This window comes from Mobula hypostoma, chromosome 8, assembly GCF_963921235.1.
Source record: "Mobula hypostoma chromosome 8, sMobHyp1.1, whole genome shotgun sequence".
Classification (NCBI taxonomy): Eukaryota; Metazoa; Chordata; class Chondrichthyes; order Myliobatiformes; family Myliobatidae; genus Mobula; species Mobula hypostoma.
In genome coordinates this window covers 93,542,686-93,563,025 of record NC_086104.1, presented here as the reverse complement: position 1 = coordinate 93,563,025, position 20,340 = coordinate 93,542,686, and the positions used below count along the sequence as shown (strand labels likewise).

General features: G+C 36.7%; 1 protein-coding gene across 2 annotated transcripts in view; it reads left to right on the top strand.

Moving 5' to 3' along the window:
- LOC134350741 (son of sevenless homolog 1) overlaps nucleotides 1-6,300 on the top strand; it is a 204,921-nt gene extending 198,621 nt beyond the window's left edge. The window contains exons 21-23 of one of the 2 annotated variants that reach the window (XM_063056363.1): nucleotides 339-383; nucleotides 1,077-1,198; nucleotides 1,690-6,300. In XM_063056363.1, coding sequence (XP_062912433.1) covers nucleotides 339-383; nucleotides 1,077-1,198; nucleotides 1,690-2,181 — 659 coding nt within the window. In that variant the 3' untranslated portion in view covers nucleotides 2,182-6,300. The remainder of the gene's footprint in view (nucleotides 1-338; nucleotides 384-1,076; nucleotides 1,199-1,689) is intronic. The other variant, XM_063056364.1, reaches the window with a different exon arrangement.
- Nucleotides 6,301-20,340: the final 14,040 nt, after the last annotated feature.

Sequence of the window (20,340 nt, the reverse complement as noted above, 5' to 3'; positions counted from 1 at the left end):
TGGAGCAGCGCAATTAGCTTAGTCTTTTATTGAAAATGCTCCTCTGTTCAGGCAAGGTGGAATATAAAGGGTGAGAAACATTGTCATCAACTTTGATTTCTTCCTTTGAACCTAAGGGGCAGAGTATTTGTGTTATCTATATTTTTAGTGCTAAGGTGTGCCAGTATTAAACATTAAGTTTATTTGTGTCATTATACTGTCCATAGCAAATTATTACACTACCAAATCTACGTATCAGAAGACATAAAAAGCACATAACTGACATCTACAAATGGTAAAATTCAATAAATCTGTTTAGCTTGGTTCCTTCCTTAGATTTTCTCTATTTTCTTCCACAGGCAGTGATACCATATTTTCCCCCGTTTCACTGGCCCATGGCACAAGTTAGTATTGGGCTTTAATGTTGCATATTTAATATACAGCACGGCTTTTTAAAGCTGATCATGCACTGTCTTTTATGCTAAAAAGCAGCTTTGTTTTAACATAGATGACAGCATGCATGCTGGAACATTGAAAATGTTCGCCTTCCTTCATGCCTTTATTTCATATGCATCTGGATTTTTTCACCAGTTTGGTATTCAAACAGAACAAATTTTAAGGCATTGTAATTTAAAGTTAATCATATATAGATTATGGTGAACATTTTGAAGTTGGATTTTTCATTTTACCATTTAATTTTAAGTAAAAAGAAATATATTATTGAAGTAACTTATAACTTGTAGATATAGCATTTCGGTTTTAGATTGTAATACATGTAACCTTTTCATTGGTACATTATAATCAGCCTTATCTGAGAACCCGGGTCAGAGCTTTTACTAATGCTTTTAATGCCTTATTTTATTGCAGATATTACTGAAAGTTAACCATAAATTTGCATGTTTGTAACTGCTTTTACCCTCTGCAGTTCAGTATTGGAATTCATGATCCAAGTTGCACAATTCAATGCATGCACACACTTGACGATGAATGTCCTCTTTGAATTTTGCCAGTGGTTGATCCTACAAAGCCTGTAATGTAAATATTATTTGAATGAATTCTAGTGTTAGCAAAGCTGAATTGTTTTTATTTAATCACAGGATCACAATCAATCTCTTCAATAATGAGTTGCAATAAAACTGCTGATGAAACACACATGCCTCCTCCTATTCCACCACGTAGACGACCTGAATCAGCTCCAACAGAATCATCCCCATCTAAGGTGAGCAAACTAAAATATTACTTCAATATAATCTATGGTATTGTGTGAAATATTGCCTGTGTATCATAACTTTTATAATGTTTTTATGCACTCTAGATATTTAAAAGGTGTTCTCTGCTGATGGATTATTTTGAATACCAGTCAGTTGTAGACACATGCTGCAGTAATATTTCACATAGTGCAAACCCACACAAATACATGAATAGAGTATAATTGTTCTTCATGTTGTTGGTTGAAGAAAGAATCTTGGTCCCTACACTGAGAATTCTTTGTAATACATCTATAGTATTTTATCAGTACACCAGACAGGGCCTTATTTTTACATCTTGACCAAAATAAGACACTTTTAATAATGTAGCTATCCTTTCATATAGCAGTAAAGAGTTGCTCTGGATTTCATGCTTTAATGGCTTCTGAAAGGTTAATGATTTTGGAAATGGTATGATTCACAAGGCTAATCAGTCACTAATGTGCATACTTCTGTATTTCAGATCAAGTCAAAACATTTGGATAGCCCACCTGCTATACCACCTCGACAACCCACAGCTAAGGTTTACTCACCTCGATATCCATTGTCTGAGAGGTCATCGATTTCAGAACCTCCTGACAGTCCTCCCAGCTTGCCACCTCGAGAGCCCGTACGAACACCAGATGTATTTACAGTCTCACCTTTGCCTTTGCAACCTCCTCCAATGGGTAGAAAAACTGAACTGCCCAACACTTTCTTCCCTAATTCACCTACTCCTTTTACTCCACCACCTCCTCAGATGCCCTCACCACTTGGAACCCGCAGACAATTGCCATCTCCTCCTTTGCCACAAGAAGACATTGGCATTACAGCAGGACCACCTGTTCCACCAAGACAGAGCTCCACATCTCAAACAATTCCAAAGCTTCCACCAAAAACCTATAAAAGGGAGCACACACATCCTTCATTCCATCGGGATGGACCACCTCTGCTGGAAAATGCCCATTCTTCTTAGCTATAAAATATCTACATTAAACACTACAAACTCATGGAAACTGCAGAGGATGCAGCATAGGGAGTTTATGAGATGGGTGGAATCTAAATGTCTCAGCTATAGGAATACAGTTAAAGCTTGGACTGTGGCAGAGACTGGAGTCTCCATCTATTTGCCTTCTCTGTTTGCATTTAGGCAGTGAAGAACGATTTGGATAGTTACATGTAAAAACTGAACCATGTTGACTTGGCCAGTAACTGAGAATGCCGTTGTGGGGTTGTTATACCAGTAATAAAGTTGTATCAACAATGAAGGTCGACCATTGATATCAACTGTTCAACAAGACATTTCTTTGAGGATAAAGTGGCTTGCACCTTCAACTTAAAACACAGGATTGATGTTTCACATAATCATGCCTTGTTTCATTTCTGAAAATGCATTTTTGGTACCTAGAATATTGAGGAAATACTAGCTCTGCAGAGTGGTAACTATAAAACTTCTTGAAATGTGGGTACCTGCTACACCAAAGAAGCACATTCTTTGTGAAAGTGATTCAAGAACAAGTCAGACCAGAAAAATCCTTCAATGAGAATGTAGCACCTATCTCCATTAAACAAAGGAAAGTGAATTTTACCCAATGCAGTAAAATGTGGAAACTAATCATTTCTACATTTACATTTTCAGTGGGCTCGGACATATTATTCTCTTAAATTTGCAATTACTGACTTAAGTCAAGTGACAACCCCATTTCATAACATCACTGCAGTTTCTGAAATTATATGGCAGACTGGATTATTTCATAAGATTCAACCAGATAATTGGCTATGATAAATATAAATTATTTATTCAGATTGCCAAATGTTCCCATACCTTGCACCAGCTTGAGTTGTACGATACATAAGGTAAAGGAGGTTGATGCTGGAACAGAATTATATACACTCTGTATAAGTGAACAAAATACCCTGAGTTTTTTTAGAGGCAAGATGCTGTTGAAGTAGCTTATACTGTTTAATGTAAATTGGATTGTAGAGTAATTACCTGTGATAAGAGTAATAAATATGACACACTGTAGTGCATAAGAAAGCTTTGTACTGATAACCACATAATTTAATATTGTAGTGGCTGTTCTTGGCTTGATTCCATATCCTCTATGATAAGTAGAATGTGTTCTTTCAGTCTTTACTGAAATCATCATCTTTGCCTTAAAAAAATTCCTGTAGGCTTATCATTTAACATTTTCAAAACACCATTTTTTTATAAATTAGTCGGAATTATCTGTTCTCGTTTTCACATCAACTACATTTCTATTTAAAACATATCCTACTGTCCCATGAAAGATGGTAACTAATTTCTGCTACAGTTGTGTGCTGTTCATCTCACGCAGCCTCAAATAACTCTCATTGATATTACAGCAATTGCATAGGGGTCAAAAAAAGGAATGCAGGATGTTTATGATGGAAATTATTTCATTTTATTCAAGCAATGGTGGGTGGAGCATGGGACTTAATAGCAAGCCTCATCCTGAACTGTGGTATTTACAAATGTAGATCCAAATAGAAACCAAATGTTATTATTGATCGAAAAGTAATGATGTTATGATCTGGGTTACTCTTCAAGCTTCATTCCAGTGTCTTACATTGTGGTCTGAATAAACACACCTAATGCATGCTAATTTTTAAATAAATCAGTTTATTGCCTCTACAATAAATAAATTCACCTAAACTTAAATATACTGTACTTAAATAGATTTCATATTGTAGGTTATTATGCTTTACGCAAATATTTCAGCATATATGGGACAGGCAAACAACATAAACATGCTATAATTTCAGCAGACCTTTTTAAGCACTTAGATATGCCAGTGGCTACTTTTTGTTCAGTTAACCAATTGATATTGATAGGGCTGCCAAATCTAAACTGTTATGGGTATTTTCAGTATATAGCCCTGAATAAAAGGCTTAATTGGCATTAAATAAAACTGTTTTTGAACAAAAGTTCAGTTTGTGGTGTTTTCATTGATTCTGTAAATTGGTAAAATGCTGAAGGGCTGCCAAAGGTGTGGGTATAAAATGCAAAATGAAATTTGCCACAGATTTGATATACACACAATTTTGAGTCATGAGCTAAACAGGTTATAAACTACTGAATCATTGTCAGCTTGTTATCAAAACATTAATGCTGAATAATGAAAGATTTATATTTAAGCCCATTAATCCGGTAGTTTTGGATGTAAAATACTTTTAGTTTCATAAATGCCAATGTCATTCAGAAAACCTCTGCATATTGACCCTGGTCAAGATTAGTTCTATCTTTTCACTAGTTGATTTTTTTTTCTTTACCCTGAAGAATGCTTATTGGATCTTTTAAATCAAGCAGCACACCTTAAACCACTTGAGAATAATATGCATGCTGTTTTCATTTTAATAATGATCCCACTGTGAAAGGCAGTGAGTGCACGGAAAGCAAAACTTGGGGAATAATTTTAAAAGCATTCAAAGGGAAACTCTAATGAAAAAAGTATGAGCAGTGAAAAATTGCATATCAGTTGCTTTCATTTTCAGGGTTACATACCAGTTGGAAAACACTATTACCAATGTGTAGTTCAGTTTTTATGGTTAATATCAATTGGTTGTGGTTAGGCAAATGAGAGAAAGCACTTGTGAAAAATATGGTGAAGGCTTAACTCACTACAAGCTAGAATCCATAGCTGTTATCTCAACTGCAGGTGACAAATGAGACACTTTCCCTTTCTGTATATCTTATATAGATAATTATCAAAGTTACATTTATTACATGTCACTGAATGCAGTAAAAGACTGTTAAGTTAAATTCTTATTTGTTTTAACAAAACTATTTGTTTATAATTTTTCTATACTCTATAATTCTTTAAAATTTTATATTTGATGACCACAAGGCAGGGATAGAAATACATGGGATTTTTTTTACAAAAAGAATGGCCAACTCTGTAGATTTGCAAAAGTTGCAGTGTCTCCTGATAAACGTATTAAGTTTTCAAAATATATTTTGTAAAATATAGGAACATTCACCCCCTTGAGCACATTCCACCATAGAGCTACATCATAGTTGATCTGTACCTCATCTTCAGTTATCTGCTGCTCGATGTTCCTGTTGGGGGATAATAAACTGAATGAGCCTTCCTTCGTAGAAGAAAATATTGCAGCAAATTACTGCAACAAGGCTGGTGATCCTTGATGCATCAGACAAAACCTGTTTCAGCCTGAGTGATTTGCTTTGGTTTAAATGAAGTCAATTAACCTGTGACTGAATGTGTATTAATGCGCACTGTACTGTTTGTGTCGGGCGCACGTCAGTTTTAGTAGCTGCCAAATGTGCCTTTTTTATTACATCTCAATTTTCTTTTCTGACCTTCTGAGCTTAATCTTTTTATTTTTGAACTGAGTTGGGGTTTGTATTTCCAAACAGGTGCAAAGAAAATAAGCCTTTCTACAAATGTAAAATGTACATACTGGTGGTAAAATTTATTGTATATATGTAACTTGTTTCAATGGCATGGTTATTTGCAGCTTCAATTATGTGTAAAGATTAGATAAAGTTGACCAGATTTAAGAACAAAGCGATAATCTTTCTGGCACATCTAATATGACCTGTGTACTTTAACCTTGTCTGTAGTATTTAGTATTCTCTGTTAGGAATAACAGTATTCATTTTGTATTTAAGTATAATAATTGATATATTTTTCCTTGTATTGATTACACTGAGAGGTAGTCAGAAAGAATGAGAGCAAGTATATGATGGCTAAGCAATGTTTGACTTAAGAAATGGAAGCCAAGGAATATATTCACAACAAAAATAAAATAGATTTTGCCTTATGAACTCTCATCCAAAGTGTATTGGACTGATGTATTTTTAATGTGTTAAACCAGGATGTTTTGTTTCTTTCTTGGGGCAATTATTTTTAAAGAAATCTTGAGTCTTTTTTCAACTGGTATGTAAATCCTAGAATCTTTTGCAATGGGAGTTTTTGCAGTTGCCTAATTGTTGTGTGTAATTGGGTTTTATTCTTTTTAAATGGTTATGTTAAATTTCCAGGTGTCAAATGTTCTGTTTCCTTTTAATTTATATTTTAAAAAACTGTATATTAAAAGTCTTTGAATCATTTTTATTAGTGTTTTTGTTTTTTTATTAATAAGTTTAGATGTTGAGTTGTATATCAAAAAGCTTTAAAATATCTAAAATAGTGTATTAAATTCAGCATGCAAAATTGATTCTAACTTGCATCCATTGAAAATGTTCAAATGTTTCAAGGACATCAAGCCAAATTTGATATACCTGAAATTTTAAAAATAAGCCTCAATTTCACTTTAATTTTCTTTAATTTTTCTTTAATTTTTATTTTCTAAAAGACCAAAAAAAACCAATCAAATCAAACAGGTTAAATGCACAGGGTATTGAACCATATTTTAACCTAATTGACAATTATTAGAAAAAATATAGTTTACACTTCATGTACATTTTTTGCAAATCAGATTCTTATTTTCCTATTGTGTTTATTTGTCATGAAAACTTTTCACTCAATGTCAGTGAAATAAAAGAGCCAGTCTTGACTCTAGAAGTGGGGGGTGGGGGGTGCACATGCTCTTGTCCACACCAATGGTGCTGAAGTCAAGAAGGCTGTGAGTTTCAAGATTCAAGGAGTAAACATTAGCCTGTCTTCATCTACTCACTTTGGTGCCACGGCCAAGAAAGTTTGCTATCACCTCTACTTTCTCAGGCAACAAAAAAATTTGGCCTTTGACCTTCACCCATTTTTTCCCAATGCAACATAGAACGCATCCTATCGGTAGCAATACAGCTTGGTATAGCAGCAGCTCTGCCCATGACTGCTGGAATCTGCAGAGCATTGTGGACACTGCTCAACACATAACAGAAACCAGCTTCACCTCTACGGACAATTAAAACCTGAAGAAATCAGACACTGCAAATGCAGTAATTTTCAATACGAGAGTAGTTAAAGCTTATGAAATATGATGTAGACCAAAGTAAAGGAGGACTACAATGATAGCATGAGCGATGTTAGAAAATCTTATTGGGGCTTGCCTACAAAAATGTGCAAAGAGAGAAAACAAAATCAGAATGGTGAGCACCCCTTGCCAAGACATGACCATTAACATTAAGTAACATTACATTTACTGACAATGCTACAATAGTCTAACAACAACCCTCTCATTATCAGAAACATAATGGAGTGCCAAACAATTCTTGATTATGAGTTTGCAACTTACTGGTGGAGAACCACAGTCTTGTTCTTGTCACCTTTAGGCTTCTTAAGGCTGCCTGCATAAATTTGAACCTAAGTGTTGTTTTTTTTTTGTAATTTTTTTTTTGAAGTTCATTATCAAACAAACATTTCCATGAGATGTATTTCAGATACTGTACATATATAGTCATATTTGCACAAATCTACACTATTTATCTGAGGTACTGTATACACGAGAGGAAAGAAAGAACAATTAAAAGAAGAAAACTACAAGGTAGGGAGTGATCTTTTTTTTTACAACATATTCATTGACTTGTGAGAATAAAATCAGGCCGATGTGTTGTAGTTAAACCATTTTTCCCAGTATGAATCAAATTGTTCCAACTTATGACTAACAGATACTGTTAACTTCTCCATTTTGTAAATGTCCATTGTAATTTCCATCCATACGTTTAAAGTTGGGCTCTCCTGTGATAACCATTTCCTGGTAAGGGTCTTTTTACCAGCCACCAGCAGTACATTCATTAAATGTTTGTCTCTCTTCAACCATTCTTGAGGTATATACCCAAAATATATGGTCTTACTTCCTAAGGGTATTTCACATTTAAAGATGTAGGGCATTGTATATCCCAATCTAATAGTCTTTGATAACGGGGCATTCCCAGAAAATATGATAATACTTTGCATTTTCATTTCCACAATTTCTCCAGCAAACAGGGAGGTTACTATCATAATGGGATTTCTGATACGGTGTAATAAAATATCTTATTTTTCCACCCAAACTCCCTCCATTTCTGTGAGCTGGTACACTTCCACCAATACCTCCATATTATTGTCCAGTCTTCCTCAGATATTATTATCCCTCCTTCCTTCTCCCATTTTGTTTTAATGTATGAAGTTGAATGTGTTTTAAGATTTGACAAAGCCTTATACACGCCTGAAATTATTCTACTACTGTTGTCTGAATTATATGCTTTTCTAAATAGCTCTATCAAACATGTAGCTGCCTTGGTTACATTTTTAACCGTCCTATTAACATACTGTCACATCTGTAAATATCGATAAAAGTCTTGTTTTTCTAATAAGTGTTTCTCTTTCAAAACTGAACAGTGTTCCTTCTTTCATTATATTGCAAATAGCTGTTATTCCTTTAGCTGTCCAGTCCTTAAATCTAGCATCCAGTTTGTTCGGCGTAAAATCCGAGTCATATGCACACCATTTAAGAATTGCAATGTCTCTCTCTAGTTTATATTCTTTTATAATAGTTTTCAATATTTTAAGAGTCCATTTCACCCATGGGTTATCAATAGTATTTATGTAACTTTGTAGGTTGTTATCAGCCAAAATTGCCTGTATGGAGATGGAAAGTATCCTCTCCTCAGTGTTTTTCCATTGAGTGTCATATGATGGGTTGCACCAGCATATCACAGCTCTCAACTGTGCTGAAAAATAATAATCTCTAAGAGAAGGTAGGCCCCATCCTCCTTTTTCCTTGGCTAATTGCAAAGTTTTGAGACAAACTCTAGGCCTTTTACCTTGCCATATATATCTTGATAGCATCTTGTTCCATTTATTGAATTGATTTTGGTTAATCTCTATTGGTGGAGTCTGAAAGAGATATAGTTGTCTGGGCAGTATATTCATTTTAGTAGATTCAATCCTTGAACTGAGACCAAGAAAAGGAATTAGGTTCCATTTTGTTATATCTTCCTTAATTTTCTTATATATAGGCTGATAATTGCATTCTGATAATTTTGCCAAATCTTTTAGCATAATGATGCCCAAATATTTGACAGACTCTGTTTGCCATGCCCAAGGATATCTACTTTCAGTTTCTCTTGGCGCACTATAGTTATATGAAAGTAGTTGGGTTTTATCTATGTTGATCTTGTATCCTGATAATTGGCCATATTGTTCAAAGTATCGCATCAATTTAGGTAGAGTATATTGGTTCCCCTAGACAGATCAAAATTTCATCTACGTAACAGGCCAATTTATGTTCTGTCCCTTTAATAGTAATTCCCCTGATATCTTCATTTTGTCTGTTGTGTTGAGCTAATGGTTCCAGATATAATGCGGAGAGTAGCGGTGACCATGCACAACCCTGTCTGGTGCCCCTTTCTAGGGTAAAACTATTAGATAAATATCCATTGATTTTAATGCTAGCTGTAGGATTGTCATATAGCACTTGTTTAGTTTTAATAATTGTTTCATGTAGACCAAATCTATGTAAAACTCTGTAAAGAAAATTCCAATTAACTGAATCAAATGCCTTTTCAGCGTCCACGCTTATCACTATTTGAACCTGAGTTTTGAAGTAATAAGTTAGCAACAAATTCCATTGATTGGTACACTGTTCCCCAAAAATGTTCACAAACATAAAGTAGTGTTCAATCTACCTGTCTTGCGTTGACATAGATCTATGTTTTTCTGACTGGAGCTTCGTTCTACTGCAGCATTTCAAAGTAGTCCTGTATCTTTTTTTCTTTTACTCACTTCAATAATTTGAGTGGCAGTTCCTTGAAATGTTTCCTGGAAGATTAATTAAATAAGTATTTGATTGCTAGTGTTTATTTATTTACTGAGATATAGCGTGAAATAGGCCCTTCTAGCCCTTAGAGCCACGCCACCCAGCAACCCACAATTTAACCCTAGCCTAATCACGAGATAATCTGCAATGGCCAATTAACCTACCAACATCTTTGGCCTGTGGGAAGACACCCATGAGGTCACAAGGAGAACATACAAACTCCTTACAGACAGTGGTGGGAATTGAACCCTAGTTACTGATACTTACCACAAAGCGTTATGCTAGCTACTACACCGCCATGCTTACATAACAGATGTTACTAAATCAAAGGCCTATGGACCTGATGCCAGCATACACCTCAGTATGCTACTGAGGGAATGCCTCGTCATAAGAAGCATCACCCAGTTAAGAAGAAAATTTGAAACCAGGTCTACACACCTGGCTAGATGTTTGAAATCCCATGTCATTATTCAGAAGATGACCTGTTCTATTTTCTCTGCCCAACATTTAAATTTAGCTAATATTATTAAACATCACTTACCTCAACATGTGTGAAATGGTGTTTGCTTCACCCTTCATTACAATAGTAACTACATTTGGAAATATTTCATTGGCTTTAGGAGCCTTGAGGTCACAGAAAGTTTGTTTATTCGGGGCCTGTCCCATTGAGGAATCAAGAATCTAAAGTACTAAAGCAGGCTATTGCTTTTTGAATGCAACTGAACAGGTTTGTGATATCTTTTAACATTGCCAGAGACTGATATATTGGACATTATGTCAATTCTTTACCTGGAAATAACCAAACACAAATGGTGAACCTGGAAAAAATGTAGATATTATTTATAATGAATGAACATAAACAGTAAAAAAGAAGCGAGAGTGAATATTGGACCACTGGAAAATGATGCTGGAGAAGTAGTAGTGGGGACAAAGAAATAGTGGACACACTTAATAAATATTTTGAGTCAATCTTCACTGTAGAACAGCGGTCCCCAACCACCGGGCCGCAGAGCTTTTGCTACCGGGCCGTGAGGAAACGATATGATTTGGTGATAGGAGTAGCTGCACCTTTCCTCATTCCCTGTCACGCCCACTGTTGAGCTTGAACACATGCGAGGTCATTAACAGCGCGTCATCCATGTCAGCGCGGGAAGGAGATCAACTCCTCCAGCTTGCAAATGACAGTGGGCTGAAAGGTATGTTTGAAATAACATCTCTGCCGGCATTCTGGATCAAAGTCAAGGCTAAATATCCTGAGATAGCCACGAAAGCACTGAAAACGTTGCTTCCATTTCCAACATATCTCTGAAATGAATGCAACGAAAACTAAATTGCAGAATGGACTGGACATAAGGAACCCCCTTCGAGTATCGCTGTCTCCCATCACCCCTCGATGGGACCATCTTGTTACAGGGAAACAAGCCCAGGGCTCCCACTGATTCAGCGATATTGGTGCGTTGCAATGATTTTATATGTTCATACGGGGAAAATACGTGCCGTGTGTTTAATATCCAAACATTACTTAAAACCTTATGATGCTATTGACTGATAAGTGACTTATATAACCATCTAACAATTACAGCACGGAAATAGGCGATCTCGGCCCTTCTAGTCTGTGCCGAAAGCTACTCTCACCTAGTCCCACCGACCTGCACTCAGCCCATAACCCTCCATTCCTTTCCTGTCCATATACCTATCCAATTTTTCTTTAAATAATATCGAACCTGCCTCTATCACTTCTACTGGAAATTCTTTCAACACTAACTTCAAGCTCCCCTGTCCTCCCCTGATAATTGACTTATCACTATATTCATGCGAGGAAAATATGCGCTGTGTGTTTAATATTAAATTCATTAGATAAACACCTTTAGAAACGAAATTGAGTGTATTAGCCTCTTATTACCAATATTCCGGACGTGATTAACCCCCCACCCCCGAACAGAATCGCCAAAAACGATTTACAGGGAATAATATCAGCAGGTACACTCATGCGCAGGTCACGCATGCGCACTGGTGCCCACGCAAGACTTCGTGGTCGTTGTAGTCTTTCTCAGGGTAAACACAACGTATTTTTTGACTGCTACTCTTGTGCGTTGGCAACCCTACCCACCGCCCCCCGCCCCCGGGTCGGCCGGTCCGCAAGAATATTGTCAATATTAAACCGGTCCGCAGCGCAAAAAAGGTTGGGGACCCCTGATGTAGAAGACACCAGCAGTATGCCAGAAATCAGAGGGTGTAACGAGGCAGAAGTGAGTGTAGTTCTTATTACTAAGGAGAAGGTACTTGAGAAGCTGAAAGGTCCGAACCTAGGTAAGTCACCTGGACCAGATGGACTGCAGCCCAGGGTTCTGAAAGGGGTTGCTGAAGAGACTGTGGAGGTATTAGTAAGGATCTTTCAAGAATCACTGGATTCTGGAATGGTTCTGGAGGACTGGAAAATTGCAAGTATCACTCCACTCTTTAAGAAGGCAGGGAGGCAGAAGGCAGGAAATTATATCCCAGTTAGTCTGTATTCAGTGGTTGGGAAAATGTTGGAGTCCATTATTGAAGATGAGGTTTTGGGGTACTTGGAGGCATATGATAAAATTGGCTAAAGTCAGCATAGTTTTCTTAAGGGGAAATCTTACCTGTTGGAATTATTTGAGGAAATTGCAATCAGCATAGACAAAGGAGAGTCAGCGGATGTTGTTTACTTGGATTTTCAGAGGCCTTTGACAAGGTGCCGCACATGATGCTGCTTAAAAGATGCTCATGGCACTACAGGAAAGATACTAGCATGGATAAAAGATTGACTGACTGGCTGGAGTCAAAGAGTGGAAATAAAGGGAGCCTTTTTTGCTGGCTGTCGGTGACTAGTGGTGTTCTGCAGGGGTCCGTACAGGGGTTGCTTCTTTTCATGTTATACGTCAATAATTTGGATGACAGAATTGATAGCTTTATGGCCAGATTTGCAGAGGATATGAAGATAGATGGAGGGGCAGATCGTGTTGAGGAAGCAGAGAGTCAGCAAGACTTGGACAGTTGGGAGAATGGACAAAGAAGTGTCAGATGCAAAGAGTCAAAAAGTGTAGGTCTTGCACTTTGATAGAAGTAATAAAGGCATAGACTATTTTCTAAATGGGAAGAAAATTTTAAAAAACAGAGGTGCGAACGATTCCCTAAAGTTTAACTTACAAGTTGAGTCAGTGGTAAGGAAGGCAAATGCAATGTTAGCATTCATTTTGAGAGGACTAGAATCTAAGAACAAGGAAGTGATCCTGAGGCTTTAAAATACATTGGTCAGATGGTACTTGGAGTATTGTGAGCAGTTTTGGTCCCCTTTTCTAAGAAAAGATGTGTTGGTATTGGAGGGGTTCCAGAGGAGGTTCATGAGATTGGCTCCAGGAATGAAAGGGTTAACATATGAGGAGCGTTTGATGGCTCTGGGCCTGTATGCACTAGAGTTTAGAAAAATAAGGGGCAATCTCATTGAAATCTAACAAACGTTGAAAATTCTATAGAGGGTGAGTCTAGGACCAAAAGACACAGCTTCAGAATAGAGGGATGTCCATTTCGAACAGAGATGAGGAGGAATTTCTTTAACCAGTGAGTGGTGATTCTGTAAAACTCACTGCCATGGATGGCTGTGGAGGCCAGGTCATTGAGTATATTTAAAAGGGAGGTTGATAGTTTCTTCTTAGTTAAGGCATCAAGGTTTATGAGGAGAAGGCATGAGAATGGATTTGAGATCAATAATAAATCAGCCATAATGGAATGGTGGAGCAGACTCAATGAGCCAAGTGGCCTAATTCTGCTCCAAGCTCTTATGGTCTTATGGTCTCAAGTCCCATGCTCTCAATTCTCGACTATTTTGAGAGCTTTGTATGGAGAATGATGAACAGTTTTAACACTTGCTGCTACACACATAAGTCAGATGAATTTCAAAAGGTATGTGAGATGCATTCATCTACTTTTTGAAACTGATAATATTCTTTGAAGACTTGAATGCTTCATTCAGTAATCAACTTAACAATGTTAGTGTCACGTGACCGGCAACAACAAATATAGAATTGAGTCAGGTTTTATAAAAACAAACAAACATTTATTAAATTCTGCTCAAAAATAGTGAAAGATATTCAAACGACTAATTTAACCGAAAGTTAACCGCTATACAGCAACTCTGGAACAGTTCTTAACAGGGTAAATGCAAAAACAGTTCTTAAAGTGGTAAATTCAAACACAGTTCTTGGAATGGTAAATTCGAAAGCCCAAGAGATTTATACAGTCAATTAGGAGAGACTTTCCTGAAGTAAAGAATTCCTCAAAGACGTGAAGTTACTGCTGATCCCAGCTGAAACCTGCCCCTTGTCCGTAGGATTCACGACGACAGAAATAAAACGGTTTAAAAGAACTGACCTTTTCCTCTGGAGAATGGACATTGCATAATCCTTCCTACTTTAGCAGAGGATATCTCAGATGCAGGTCACTATTTCTTGAACGAAGATTCAATAAAGGTCGATCCTCTCCAAAACCGCCGAACAATATCAGCTTTACTCAACTCGGCGAATTCCTGTATTTCCGGTAAGGTCTCCACTCTCCAATACTACTTACAACAGAAAGTAGAACTCCACTTTAAAACAAAACCGTGTCATAAGACGAATATGCAGCAGAACGATGTATCTGACGAATTAAATAACGTACTGAACTTAAAACTCAACTGGAAAAACTAACTGCGTCACACCAGGGGTCTCCTTTTACATAACTGGTGAGAACATGTCATCACGTGACCTCACATTGGCGGGAAAATTACATCATGTGACCTCCACAAGACCATTACTTCATGCTCATCAGATACTCAATTACATCATGCTCATAAGACAGTCACAAGATAACCCATGAGGTATGTAACGCCTCCCTCCAAAAAAAATTTTCGTCTTTTTAGGAGCAAAATTTTAACAATTAACTATTTACAAAAAAAAAGGAATGTATAAAATTTACAACTTACACAATATACACTGTATTATCATATAGTATTTTGCAAACTAATACACAGTAGGAGTGTTACAAATGTTAAAATACCACTTCAAAAAAATTACATTGTACATTTAACATCTAGATAGACAATCAGCGATCACATTATCCTTACCTTTAATATGAGTTATCAAAATATTATACTCCTATAACATCAAACTGCAATTTAGTAATCTTCTATTTTTGTTTTTCATCCTACTCAAAAACACTTTGATTATGATTGGTGTAAACTGTGAGTGGTTTCTCAGTAGTACCAACATACACCTCAAAATGTTGTAAAGCCAAAACAAGAGATAATAATTCCTTTTCTATAGTTGAATAATTTCTTTGATGGGCATTAAATTTCTTAGAAAGATAAGCTACTGGACGATTAATTTCATCCCCCTCATCCCTTTGAAGTAACACTGCTCCTGCAGCTTCATCACTAGCATCTATTGCTAATGAAAATGGTTTTTCAAAGTCAGGGGATTTGAGCACAGGTTGACTACGTAGTCTAGTTTTCAATTTATCAAAGGCCTCTTGACAAGGCTCTGTCCAAACAAACTTTTCATTTTTCTTCAAGAGATTAGTTAATGGAAGAGCAATGTTTGCAAAATTCTTTAAAAATTTTCGGTAATATCCTACCATACCCAAGAATCTTCTGAGAGTTTTCTTACCAGTTGGAGTGGGTACTTCTAAAATTGCCTGAACTTTTGCCTGAGCAGGAACTAATTTTCCTTGACCCACAACATAACCAAGGTAGGTCACCATGGCATGACCAAATTCACTTTTAGCTAAGTTAATAGTTAAGTTAGCTTTTGAAAGTCTTTCAAATAGTTTCTCCACCGCAGTAATATGTGTTTTCCAAGTATTATTTCCTGCAACTAAATCATCAATATAGGCATCTGTATCTTTTAACCAATGAATCGCACTATTAATCATCCACTGGAAAGTACCTCGTGCATTCTTCATCCCAAATGGAAGAACATTATATTCATATAAGCCGGATGGGGTTACAAATGCAGAAATCTCTCTACCTCTGTCTGTCAATGGAACACACCAATAACCTTTTAACAAATCAATCTTTGTAAGGAACTTTGCTTGTCCAACTTTATCCACACAATCATCTACCCTAGGGATTGGATATGCATCAGTTTTTGTCACAGCATTCACCTTCTTGTAATCTGTACAAAACCTAATACTATTGTCTGGCTTAGTCACCATAACACACGGTGAACTCCAATTCGAATTAGAAGGTCTAATAATATTATTCTCTAACATATACTTAATTTCTTTTTCAGCAAGTTCACATTTTTCCCCGTTCATCGGATATGGATGTTGTTTTATGGGTTTTGCATCTCCAACATCTACATCATGTGAAGCTACTGTGGTTCTCCTAGGGACGTCTGGAAATAAATCCCTATATTTAAAAATTAATTGTTTCATCTGCTCTCTCTTCTTTGGCTGTAAATGAGCTAATTTCTCATCAATATTTTCCAGAATTGTTGAGTTTGGTAATCTGGCAGAAATAATGTTGGGTTTAAAATGAGTTTCAGATGAATTATCCATTAAGTTCCCAATGGGAGCAAACTCATTATTATTGACCACAACAGTCATAGTAGCAGCCTGTCTCTCATAATATGGTTTTATCATACTTATATGACACAACTGTGTTGACTTTCTTCGATCTGGGGTTTTTATCACGTAATCCACATCATTTACTTTAGATTTAATCTCATAAGGACCATGAAATTTAGCTTGTAATGGGTTCATTTGCACCGGGAAAAGAACCAACACCTTATCTCCAGGCTTAAATGACCTCATTCTAGCTTCCTTATCATACCAAGTCTTCATTTTCTCCAGAGCCGATTTTAAATTTTCCTTGGCTAAACTACAAACGTTATGTAATCTTTCTTTAAATTTTAAAACATAATCCAGCAAATTAGTGTGTACCTCTTTATTAATCCAGTTCTTTCAACAAGGCCAAAGGTCTTCGAACTCTATGCCCAAACACAAGTTCAAAAGGACTAAAACCTAATGATTCCTGCACTGCCTCCCATACTGCAAAAAATAGTAAATGTACGCCTTCATCCCAGTCCTTTTCATTTTCCACACAATATGTCCTAATCATAGTTTTAAGGGTAGAATGGAATCTCTCCTTGTGATTCTGGATGATATGCAGATGAGGTAATCTGTTTTGCTCCCAGTTTATAAGCTATCTGCTGGAACAATCCAGACATAAATTACTACCTTGATCGGATTGTATTTCCTTAGGAAACCCAAAATAAGTAAAGAATTTTATAAGAGCCTTTGTCACAGTTTTGGCTGTTATATTCCTAAGGGGTATTGCCTCTGGAAACCTAGACACTGTGCACATAATGGTCAGCAAATATTGATGTCCAGTTTTAGTTTTTGGCAAAATACAATCTATAATAAATTTGGAAAACGGCTCACCAAATGCTGGAATCGGTTGCAGTGGGGCCACTAGAGTAACTTGATTAGGTTTACCCATGATTTGACAAGTATGACACGTCCTGCAAAATGTCGCCACATCTTTTTCTTAAACTAGGCCAGTAAAAATGTTTAAAATCCTTGTTCATAGTTTTCTTTACACCGTGATGGCCACCCAAATGCATACTATGAGCCATAGTTAAAATCTCATTTCGATAAACTTTAGGAACTACTACCTGGTGATTAACTTCCCATTCCTCACTTGCAGGAATTGTAGGTGATCTCTACTGCCTCATTAATACTCCCCTTTCAAAATAATATCCTACTGGCACCTTCTCAATTTCACTCTCTGGAAGAGCTTGTTCCTTTAATATGATAATCTCAGGGTCTCTACTCTGCTCTGCTATCATCTCCTTCCAAGATAAAGACAAATCTTCATGGTCAGATTTGTCACAAGAATCTTAATCAAGTAATGAAGGTAAGAAAGTTTCTGACACATCCTCAAAATTTGAATCCTGAGTTGAACAGTCATGGGTAACAGACCCATCCTGCACATCAGTCTTTTTAGCCATAGCTCGGGTTCCAACACAGGAAGAATTGGTGTTAGAATCCCTCTGTGGTTCCTCAGAATTTGAATTTATTGTCAAATGCACTTCGGGAAAAACTTGTCCATCTGCTAAGTCATTCCCTAACAATAGAGAAACATCATTCACAGGTAAACTGGGTTGTAGCCCTACTTTAACAAGCCCTGTAACTAACCCTGACCTTAAATTTACTCTATGCAAATGTACAGGCATAAGGGCACTCCGAACTCCTCTTATATAGTTGACCTCACTAATGTCAGATTCATCACTAACTATTAGAACACTGTCTAATATAAGTGATTGAGAAGCTCCAGTATCTCTAAGGATTCTTATCGTCACTGGAGTGGATCCCTCTTCCAAGGATACAAATCCCTCAGTTATAAAATGTTCATATCCCCTCTTAACCTGGTCAGACTCTAACAAAACTTCATTAGTATTTATCAAACTCTATCAATTTACAGGTGTTTTAATATGCTGCACACAAGCATCTGGGACTGCTTCCTTCTCTTTCTTCTTCAATCGAAAACAGTCAGCTATTACATGTCAAGGTTTCTTACAATAATTACAAATAGGACTAAAATGTCTTTCCTTCACATGTCTCCCTTCATCCTTGCCTTTCTCACTAACTTCAGATTTAATTGCTGGTTTACATTGACTCTCTGTGCTATTTTTCTTTTTAAAAGTTCTACCTGGAGAAAGTTTACTCTTATGAATTAAAGCATACTCATCAGCTAATTTAGCAGACTCCTGCAATGTAGCAGTGTCCCTTTCATTTAAGTATGTCCTCACTTCAACAGGAATGCTCCTTTTAAATTCCTCCAGTAAAATCAACTCTTTTAATTTATTATACTCCCCATTCACATTTTTAGAGGAACCCCATCTCCCAAAACACACAGATTTCTCATAGGCAAATTCCACGTCAGTTTTTTCCACAGATTTCTTCAAATTTCTGAACCTTTCTCTATAAGCTTCTGGAACCAGTTCATATGCTTTCAATATATGCTGCTTCACAATATCATAATCAAGTGCTTGCTCAGCAGTTAAAGCTGTATAAACTTGTTGTGCCTTGCCTCTAATTACACTTTGTAACATCACTAGCCATCTATCTTTCAGCCACCCTAAACTCAAAGCAACATTTTCAAAATGTTGGAAATATTTGTCCACTTCTGTTTCATTAAATGGAGGAGCCAAAATAACCTCCTGACTAACAGCAAACTGTTTCCTAGAACCAAAGGACTGATTCTCGGACTTTAATTTCTCCATCTCTAGATCAAATTTCCTCTGTTTCTCTGCTTCTCTTTCTTCAAATTCCCTTTTCCTATGGGCTTCTCTAGCCTTGAATTCCTCCTGTTTATTTTCAGCTTCCAACCAACTTCTTTCCAAATCAACTTCTAATTGCTTTAGCTCTATTTGTTCGATATGTAACTGCATCTCTAAATTACCCAATGGAAACATATCTAACACTTATTCATCAAAAACACCCAAATCTTTACAGCGTGCCACCAGTTTTCTCTGAATTACTGGCTTTGTTGTAACCTTCGTAATTCCTTTAAGGCCCAACCTTCTAGCAATCTCGGATACATCACCCTTTCTTGCCTTCACCAAAAACTCCGGGTCTGGCGATCCCATAAAGTCGTCAATATTCATTGCTGCCGAATACCACCCACAGAACAATCAAACAAAAGAATTGGGTATTTCCCTTTTCCAAATCAGATTGATAATTAAACAAGCACTTAGGCTCAAAATTGGAACAATCCCGGATGAGCCCCCAGATTATGTCACGTGACCGGCAACAATGAATATCAATTGAGTCAGGTTTTATAAAAACAAACAAACGTTTATTAAACTCTGCTCAAAAATAGTGAAAATATTCAAATGACTAATTTAGCCAGAAGTTAACTGCTATACGGCAACTCTGGAACAGTTCTTAAAAGGGTAAATGCGAAAACAGTTCTTAAAGTGGTAAATTCAAACACAGTTCTTAGAACGATAAATTCAAAAGTCCAAGAGACTTATACAGTCAATTAGGAGAGACTTTCCTGAAGTAAAGAATTCCTTGAAGGCGTGATGTTTCTGCTGATCCCAGCTGGAACCTGTCTTGTCTGCAGGATTCACGATGATGGAAATAAAACGGTTTAAAGGAACTGACCTTTTCCTCTGGAGAATAGACACTGCACAATCCTTCCAGCTTTAGCAGAGGATATCTCAAAATGAAGGTCACTATTTCTTGAACGAAGATTCAATAAAGGTCGATCCTCTCCAAAACCACCGAACGATATTAGCTTTATTCGACTCGGCAAATTCCTGTACTTTGGTAAGGTCTTCACTCTCCAATACTACTTACAATAGAAAGTAGAACTCCACTTTAAAACAAAACTGCATCATAA